Here is a 9,797-nt window from a genome sequence, read left to right as displayed (position 1 = left end):
AGATCTACATAAGACAATATAATATATATATATATATATATATATTTTTTTTATCAGGTATAAATATAATATCAGGTCAGTTTAAATAGTCCCAGATGGAGCCAAAGTAAATCAAGAAATGCATATGTAATACAATCCACATGATAAATGTAGGCCTATGTAATAGAATCCAACGGAGAGGATTTGCTGCTTAATAGATACCGTTCGCGAAATCGAAAGTGAAAGCAAACATTGGGCGCTCATTCAAAAGCCATTTCAATACCCCACATAGGCTACTAATAAAGGCTCCTGGATGCGCGAAAATTATATACAATATTATAATGTTTGCGAGAGTGGACACAAAAATCGCGGGAGCGGAACACATGCGTAAAAAGTGAAGTACACTTTGGGTTTAAGAAAACAATCCCGCGCAGGGCCCTAGTGACCAGGGACAACAACAACAACAAAAAACAACTTTCATTTGATGTAGATGCAAATAAATAAATAAATAAATAAAAATAATAATAAATAATAATAATTAAATACATTTCAAACATTATCAAAATGGAATCTTCCTTTCATGATTTTAAACTTCAACTTTAAATTTTGTCCCTAATTTGTCATGTGATTTCTTTGTCTTCTAATTTGTCATAGGTTGTTTTCAATAATATTTCATATTTATTAATACATACTAATTATTAAAATATTAATAAATATTATTTAAATATGAATACATATTTAATATTTATTAAGAGGCGCAAATATTCCAGAAAGAATGATGGAATGTTAATAAGTATTAATGTTCCAATCTGCTGAATCATTAATGTTTGCATCTACTGATGTGCTATGAAGTGTTGTGAGATCATCTCCTGTCATTGTGTAGAGAAACAAGAGCAGTTTATGAATGATGTGTGTGTAAGAATCCTGTTTGAGTCTGACCTGTGATTTGATTTATTGTGAGGATGCTTTGATAGATTTACAGGAGCCAAAATGTAATGATTATTTCACCACTAGAGGGCCATATGCACTGTGGTGAGTAGATGTAGGTCAGAATGCATGAGTATATTATAAAAATAATACACCAAACATAGACAAATTACAAACAGTGGTCATGAGCCAAGCTCTTCAAACACTTCACACAAACACTTATTTTATAATCTCTTCACTGAAAATCTCCCGTCCAGTTCAGCCAGCATATAGTGTCTAGTACAGGAAGATACAAATTACATCTAAATGATTCCCAGTGTATCTTATTTTGTGGTTGGTACAATGCACTGCTAAAGCTGGTCATGAGGTTCTTTTTCTTTTTCCTTCAGTTTGAGGGTCATTCTGCAGAAACACCATCCTCACAAAACCTCCAGCCCTCCTCTCTGTTCTCAGACTCCTGACTGCTGAGGAAGTGCTCTCTGATGTGGCTTCCAGCTGAATGACAGTGAGCACCACAACTGATGCTGGAAGGTCACGTGACAATGACAAGTAAGTGAAAGTGATGTGATATGTGGCCAAGTATGGTGTTCCATACTCGGAATTTATGCTCTGCATTCATCCCAGTAGTGAACACACACACACACACACACACAAACACACACACACACGTCTGGTTTGATATCCTTGTGGGGACTCTCCATAGGCGTAATGCTTTTTCTACTGTACAGATCGTATATTCTATTGCCCTACACCAACCCTACACCTAAACCTACCCCTACAGCAACAAATTTTGTTATTTTTTTAAATTTAGCTATTTTTAAAATGTATTTGACAACTTTTTTTAACACATTTTCCCTCTAAATGACACACACACAAAACAAATCTAAACCAACATTTCATGTTCACCGAGATGGCCATTCAATTTGAATAATGAGATTTACCTGGATGGAGCACTATTTCTCGCGAGATTCGGGCGTACGTATACTTAAGTATCGTTAGAATATGCCTACTTACCTACTATATAGTAGGCGAAATGGGTACGTGAGAAGAGTATTATGTCCGAAACCACAGTATTCATAAAAGGAGAGGCAGTTTTAACATTAAGTGACATGACATCTGACGCACAGATGCCATTGGCACATGCCACTATGCTCAGTGACACTTCCGGTGGCACTTCCGGTTTTCAGTGGCATGTGCCAGTGGAGAGTGGCATGTGTCACTAAAACCTGTGACACGTCAATGGACTGCGTCTTGTGTCACGGACATTGGCCGTTTCTCAAACGGAAGGCTGCATCCTCCGTAGGGGTCGCATTTGTAGGCTGCATACGTCATAAAAAAGATCTTATTTTAGAATATTAACATTTATAAATTTTACCATTATTCTTAGTTAAGTGTAAATTGTTGTAATATGCTTTTGACTCACGAATGTAATGCTCAGTTAACTGAAATAAACCAGGCTTGATGACGTATGCAGCCTACAAATGCGACCTTCGGAGGATGCAGCCTTCCGTTTGAGAAACGGCCATGGTCGTGGTGCGTGTCGCACCTTCGGTAGTGACTGACACCTGCCGCTGGGTGCCGCTGCATAATGTAGATTGCGTGACACGCACTTAAGGGCAGAATGATATTGATTTAATTAACAGTATGTTGCGGTCAAGTAAACGATTTATTGCGTCGATAAATTCATTTTTTGTACAACAAATATTCCTCTATTAAGATTAAAATGTGTCTAATGCCTCTTAATGTGTATTTTTCATTGTAAGTTTATTTCCTGTAGCCTGCTTTGTACAATACATTCAAATGTAAATACGCATTTTTTAATTAATTTTTTGTTGTTGCATAGATTTGACAGTTCAGCTTATCAGTTGTAATTATAAAATAATAGATACTATGCAGAGGCCATAGCCCAAAAATAAAATAAAAAAGAAAATAAGAAAAGAAAAGAAAAATGAAACGTTTTAATCAAAAGTGCCACCATTAACCCAGATAGCACACGTACGTCTGCAAGATGTCTGTTAAAGATCTGTTGATCTGGAAAGCATCTGCTGTCTACAAACGTCTGACAGACGTCTGTAAGATGTCAGTTTTACATACATTCTAAATCATAAACATATTAAAGACATCTAATAGACGTCTATTTGACATCTAAAAGGAGACGTCCAATAGACGTATTGCAGATGAGCAAACACCCTAAAAAATACATCTTGCAGATGTAAATGCAGATGTCAAATAGACGTCTCCTAGATGTACGTGTGCTATCAGGGAACTGACACTTGCCTATGCGAAATTACATAAAAATATAAACTGCCATGAGACAACTCCACAAACCATTATAAAGTGATGTCTACTATTCTAACGTGCTTTATGAAACTTACACCAAACATTCAGAAGTGTGCTTGACCTTGACACAGGCTTTTCACAATGCAATGTAATGTAGCCTAAGTCTGCAACGTATAATGTCTAGCTGCTATTTAAACAAAACTTCTTTGACAAAACATTCAGGCAACTCCAGAAGAAATGCATGCTCATAATATATATATATATACAGTTATAATTATAAACTGATTATAAATTTAGTTTATATATGATTATTATATTAATATATAGAATATTAAATATTGTATTTTATTTACAGTCATGCCAATAAAGTAATTTTGAACTGAATTGAATATTAAAGCCAGATGATAATCCGGCGCTGGCCAATGTAAAGTTTATACGGACACCTACTGGCATGCACGCATACAAAAATAAAGGTTTACAGTAAGGGATGCAGGTGTTAATGCGGTATTCGTAGTGATCATGATAACCCCCGCTTTCCTAGAATGGGTAGTCTGCGCCATCTCCCACATACAATATCACTGTAGGCTATTGCACAACATTCAGTGTCATCTGCCTCTCAAAAACAGATGTTCACATCATTTGAGAAAGTATAACCGACTTACAAATACCTTTAATTGACTTTTTTAAATCACTAAATTAGGCTATTTGTTTAGGATATCGCATCACAGTTGCATCTTCTATAGATATAGTTGCGACACTTACGTGACAATGTCAGTGACACATGCCACTCTCCACTGACACATGCCAATGAAAACCGGTCTGTGTCATTTGGATAGCCGGTTTTCAGTGGCATGTGTCAGTGGAGAGTGGCATGTGTCACAAGTTTTAGTGACACATGCCACTGAAAAGTCTAATAGATGTCTATTTGACGTCTGCATTTACATCTGCAAGATGTATTTTTTAGGGTGTTTGCTCATCTGCAATACGTCTATAGGACGTTTCCTTTTAGATGTCAAATAGACGTCTATTAGATGTCTTTAATATGTTTATGATTTAGAATGGATGTAAAACTGACATCTTACAGACGTCTGTCAGACGTTTATAGACAGCAGATGCTTTCCAGATCAACAGATTTTTAACAGACATCTTGCAGACGTACGTGTGCTATCTGGGTAAACACAAGTTAGCTGTTTTATCTGTCCATTAGTATTGTTCATAAATTGAGGAGCATTTGTGTTGGATAAATTGTTAACACATCAGCAACTACCTCAACATGTAAATGCAGTATCGAGCAGATAAATGACAGAGGTGACTGAATCTTGTCTGGATGTTACAGGGACTGATGAGACACAGCTGCTTCATTAGAATAAAGCTGTGTTGAGATGGCAGTATGATGTAGGTTCACCGTCTGTAAATACACCAGTTTGAATAAAGCTTTGTTTCATGTGTTGTGGACTTATTTATTTTCATGGTTACTTTTATTCTTTTACTCATATTCATGTTAACTGTTGTTGTCAGTAAATAAAATATAATTGTTTCATTAATGTATGCATTAATTCTTTACTTGACTGAAAATTGAGATGTATTCACCTTGGCTGCATTTGTCTAGTGTGTATTCATGCATAGCTATATGGCATATGACAAAACAAATGACATTTTGCTTGTTTTACTAAAATTATATATATAATTAATTAATTATTGGTCAGCATTTATCATTACTATTGTAAGAGTTGGGGTGGGCTAGCAATGCATTCTGGGGTAATCTTATTTTTAAGTAGTAATACTTACATTTTTCGAGTATAATATCAGCATTCTTCTCCAAAGTCAAGATCTTCCAGCAGCTGATCGACGTCTCCTTTGTGCAGATATTGCAAACGCTGCAGAAAACTGTACTAGGTAGGGTTGTGGAGTTACTGATGCTATGAGGAGTTCACCTGCCCCTCTTATTGTCTTTTTATTATTATTACTGCAGACCTGATAATTACATTTAAGCTCAGGGAAAGATGGTTGTATCTTTAACAATGAACAATCATAGTAGAAAACATAAATATAATGGGTTTGCGTAGTATGAGAATATACACACAGCAAAAAGCACAATTACAAGGGTAAATATCTTTGAATACAATTCATATAATCATAATGCATCAAAAAATTTAATTTGTTGTTGTTATAAGCCTGAGGGATGAAACAAAAAAAAAAGTTAAATTCAAAAAGAAAAAGATGAAAACAGGAGATTTAAGCTGGTTTTGCTTGTGGGTGAAACATCTTGAACATAAAATAAAGAAATTAACTACAAATTCAAAAGAGAACAATAAAAAATAAATATAAAAACTTAAATCAACCCAGAATCAAAACACAATTTTGGTCTGGCGGCTAGCAGGAAGCCTGGAGCAGTGCGACCGGCCTGAAGTCACACCGAACACCTTCTGATGAACGGAAGAGTCGTTTTAAAGGAAACCGCCAGCTGGTCACCCAATTACCACTGATAGGCGGCAACCCTCAGCAAATCAGCGGCGATCTGAAACTCAAAAAGAAAACATCCAACAGAATACACATTTTAAAATAAAAAACAAACATCATAATGTAACAAAGTGATTCATCATAAAGCGTCAAATAAACACAGGAAGTGATCTTAATACATAGTTTTAGGTATTGTTCAGATTAGTAAAAGCTAGACGGGGGAGAAAGAACATGAGGACATGCTAAACTATTGCAACTGACTATGAGAACAAACACTTAAACTGAATGAAGCTGGATGATGATCGTCTTCTGTGGAGCTGCTAGCTGTAGAGCTGATAGCTCTCACATTACGTGTGAGATTCACCCAACTGAGACTTTCTCATGCTCTCATGCCACACGTCCATTTTCAGCAGCTGTAAACGAAAGCAAGAGCACCCACAGGTGAGGCTGTAATAATAGGAGACGGGCAAACGCTCCAATGAGTATTTTTATTTGTACTGTGAAGAGCATTAAAAGTGTTTGTTTACAGCATGTTTTGGCAACCAAAATAAGTCCCCAGTAATAATCACACTTGTACCACACTTTGAAAACTGTAACCACATTTGACCTTTCCTTCAGCACTGCACTTTGTATGTAGATAAAGTCAGTTCTTCCAAATGACCAATGACTGCAGCACAACTTTTTAAATGAGTAAATTTATTGATAGACATTGTACATTTTATAATATATTCAACTGATTCATAACTTTATAATTAATTTCTTACCACTGGACTGAAAGAACGTCTGGTTCTGCACATAATACGAATGTATTAATACAGTTATGACAGCAAAATGAATAAATCTATGTTTTTCTGCAGCAAAGCCAAATCAGTAATTTACATATTTACAAAGAACTTGTGTATAAACACAGAAACTCCTGTGATAACTTAAGCACTGTTGTGAGAAAGTGACGAATGGCCTCTGTGAATCATTTTATGCATTTAAGAAGAAAAATGTCACAACACACTTTTCTGAAAATCTGAACTAAAGCAATGTCATGTAATACTCAAAGTACTGACTGTACGAGTTCATTAATCCGCACAGAGAGTGACTGGATCCATATATAGATTATTTGCAAACAGATAATTGTCATTGCTGCATTTTCAATAACATATCATATCAAAGGAGCTTTTCAGCTGGATTTGCTCTCCTGTTCTGTCAAACTCTTCTGGATCTGATCTCATAAATCAGCACAGTAACAGTTGCCACACCCACCAGAACCGAGATGACCAATCGGATCACAGCTTCAGTTGGACCATGGATACAATCTAAATAAGGAAGACATTTTTTCTATTTACTCTTCTTTTCTTTAACAAAACAAAACAAAACAAACAACAACAACAACAAAATTGACAAAAGTATGTCAGGGTTGGGAATTTGGCTCAATTCCGGTTCCATAAACAAAGAAAGGAAAAACTGGAAGTGAATCATTTGACTTTCTGTCAATGACTTATGACTTTCAGTTCTGTTAACAGTTCTCGACATGTGCGTTGTATTTTTGATGTGGGCACTGTATTAATGTACTCTGCTTTCTCTCTGGTTACACACAAAAATAAACATTCAGACCAATGTGTACATGAATGATTTTTATGAGCCGATTCTTTTGAATGAATCCATCAAAATCACTCATGGCTCTTTCCCAAATGCTGCTCTAAGCCATTGTTAAGGACTTTCTGTGAGTCAACACTTTGATAACGTAATGCCACATAGACTGTTTGGTAGTAGTCTGCTGTGGAGTTTGTATCAGATGCAATGCAAATCCATATCAAATGTACCATTTGGGACAAGGCCAATGAATCTCCAGCTTGTTTGGTTTGAATCAGCCTTAACCTGAAAATGAGCGATCATTGCATTTGTTTTGTATGGTTATGTAAATATGAAGATAAAGGACCCTTTGATAAGCCTCACTATAAAATGCTGTACAATTGATGTGCACACATATACATATACTGTATATCTGGACGATCTGGGAAGGAAACAAATAATCGTTTATACTTACAAATACAAGTACATTCCTCTGGCTGACAGAAATCAGAGCTGTTGAGATGTTTGGACCGGTGACTGATGGGATTGTTGAGCACACAGCTGTAGGTGTTGTTATCCTCATATTCCAGCTCCAGGTGTAGAGAGATGGTGGTGTTGAGCTCCGGGACACTGATGGAGGAGAGTAAACTGTTTCCCTCGAACCAGGACAGAGTCACCTGTGTCACATTCACCACTGAACACAGCAGCACACATCTGGAGCTTGGTGATCTTTCAGATGACGAGGGATTTGATGGAGAGTAACTGCTGATGACAGGAATGGAAAGAGAAGCTGGAAAACGTGAGAGAGTGATCAGAGAGTACAGTATTTGTCTGTGATTGGAGTTTGTGAAGTTATTTAGTGAGTCTGTCTGTTCACTGCTTTCTCAGCATTTGGAATATATTCACATTTATGAAAAAAAGTTCTAAAATAAGACTTGAGTCTAGGAAAGGAGAACTGAGACAGGTAAAACTAAAGTAATTATGACTTTGAAAACAAAAATGAAAAATCCATAAAAATAAATAAATAAAAGTGGTCTAGTGGCTCATCTAACCCCTTCTCAAATGTATTAATGCTTTTGCAGGTATTTATTGCAATAATTTAATACTATTTAAGAAGAACAGGACAAATGACAGTGTACTGCTCTGCTTACCGTAGACTGTAACGCTGAAAGTCTTGATTGAGACCCTGTTTTCAGTGACAATTTCTATTTTATAAGGTCCAGAGTGCTCTGTGCTGGTGTTTGTGATGGTGAGCGATCCGGTCTGATTGTCCAGGTGCAGTCTGTCTCTGAATCTCCCATCAACACCGTCATGAAAGATCTCATTGTGTGCTTTATTGATTTTAGCTATGTGCGTGTCTTTCGGTCCAAATGTCCAGAGAATCAGATCATCACCCTGTATTTCAGTCAGATCAGTGTGTAGAGTGACAGAATCTCCCTCCATCACTTCTGCTGACTTCGTTTGATCCGTCTCAACACCAGACACACCTTGAGAACACACAGGAACACATAGTTAGTATAAATATTTGTAGTTATTATACAATAATTTTATAGTTATCACTGTGTATTTATTTAGTTAGTTTTAATTTAGTTAGTTTTTTTTTTCATCTTAGTTGTTGTTGAACTAATCAATAATTAATACTAATATTAATTAGTGTAATAATTGAACTAAAAAAAAAAAAAACGTAACTTACCAACTAGGTACCACAAAAACAGACGTATAAAAACAAGTGTGTGAGACATTTTCTTCACCAAGATAATAACACTCCACGAGTGTGAAAATGCAGCTCTGTGAGGTTAATGCAGTTACACATCTCTCTGAACAAGCAGAGGTGCGGTTCCTTGTTTGGTAGTCAGGTTGTCTATAGTAACAGTGTGCAGACATGAAGTACTCTAGTCTGAGCACCTCCGTCAGTGACTGTCTACAGCGTGTCGTTCTGTGAGAAACAGGACCCCTTTAAAGCTGCATGTGTCACCGGGTGAACAAACCCGGAACAAATTAAATGGGACTTGTTGCTAGGGGGAGAACTTCCGGTGTAACACCGGGCCGGCTTTGGGTTTACCCGTCATGGGTATAATGAGCGCCAGCTGAAGCAAATAACGAGCGCTTCATTGAAGCATCCGCCGGGAAAAAGGAGGATAAAGAGAGGCTGGAAGGACAGAGTGTGTGTGCCTGGAGAGAGAAGACGTTCTGAGTAGTGTGCAGCAGTGACAGTGAGCAGCGGAAAGTGCGGAAAAGCTGAGGTTTAATGTCAGATCGGTGTTCATTGTTGGGTCCCCCGAGACATGCTCATTAAGTGAGTCCTTTGAAGAAACCACGAACAGCACCGCAACGAAGTGAGTGAGAGAAATTGCATGGAGAAAGAAGGAGAGTGACTGGCAGAACAGAGGTGGGAATACGCCACAAGGATTCATGTGATTCACCGAGGAAAAGTTAAGTGCACCCTTTATTGATTCACTTCTCTGAGAAAACCACATGTGAAGATTCACCAGCACCAGTGTACGACTAACCTGTGTTTGTGGGCAGTGTGTGTCATCTTGTTGACAGTGAGGAACAGTAACTGTGAACGGCTGGGAAGATCGCTGAAT

The 9,797-nt window shown here is 37.1% G+C and overlaps 1 protein-coding gene across 2 annotated transcripts; it reads right to left on the bottom strand.

The window, feature by feature from the left end:
- Nucleotides 1–6,102: 6,102 nt before the first annotated feature.
- LOC131536107 (natural killer cell receptor 2B4-like) lies at nucleotides 6,103–9,151 on the bottom strand. 2 transcript variants are annotated; one of them, XM_058768841.1, is made up of 4 exons: nucleotides 8,903–9,151; nucleotides 8,361–8,696; nucleotides 7,685–7,999; nucleotides 6,103–6,953 (listed from the first exon to the last, which is right to left on the bottom strand). In XM_058768841.1, exons 1-4 carry the CDS (start codon nucleotides 8,949–8,951, stop codon nucleotides 6,844–6,846), a joined length of 810 nt encoding a protein of 269 aa, XP_058624824.1. In that variant the 5' UTR covers nucleotides 8,952–9,151; the 3' UTR covers nucleotides 6,103–6,843. The 2 variants fall into 2 exon arrangements, with proteins under 2 accessions (XP_058624824.1, XP_058624825.1); XM_058768842.1 differs by lacking the exon at nucleotides 6,103–6,953 and adding an exon at nucleotides 7,439–7,515.
- Between the last annotated feature and the right edge of the window lie 646 nt (nucleotides 9,152–9,797).

This window comes from Onychostoma macrolepis, chromosome 03, assembly GCF_012432095.1.
Source record: "Onychostoma macrolepis isolate SWU-2019 chromosome 03, ASM1243209v1, whole genome shotgun sequence".
NCBI classification, from domain to species: Eukaryota; Metazoa; Chordata; class Actinopteri; order Cypriniformes; family Cyprinidae; genus Onychostoma; species Onychostoma macrolepis.
The sequence above is the reverse complement of the archived record's forward strand: the minus strand, read 5'-3'. Positions and strand labels throughout refer to the sequence as shown.

Bases quoted from the DNA above. Each gene is read 5' to 3' on its own strand.
- LOC131536107 (XM_058768841.1), bottom strand. From the start codon at position 8,951: ATGTCTCACACACTTGTTTTTATACGTCTGTTTTTGTGGTACCTAGTT. The intron at 8,697-8,902 runs GTAAGTTACGTT...TGTGTTCTCAAG, and splicing joins GTTTTTGTGGTACCTAGTTG to GTGTGTCTGGTGTTGAGACG. The intron at 6,954-7,684 runs GTAAGTATAAAC...TTCCTTATTTAG, and splicing joins AGAGGAATGTACTTGTATTT to ATTGTATCCATGGTCCAACT.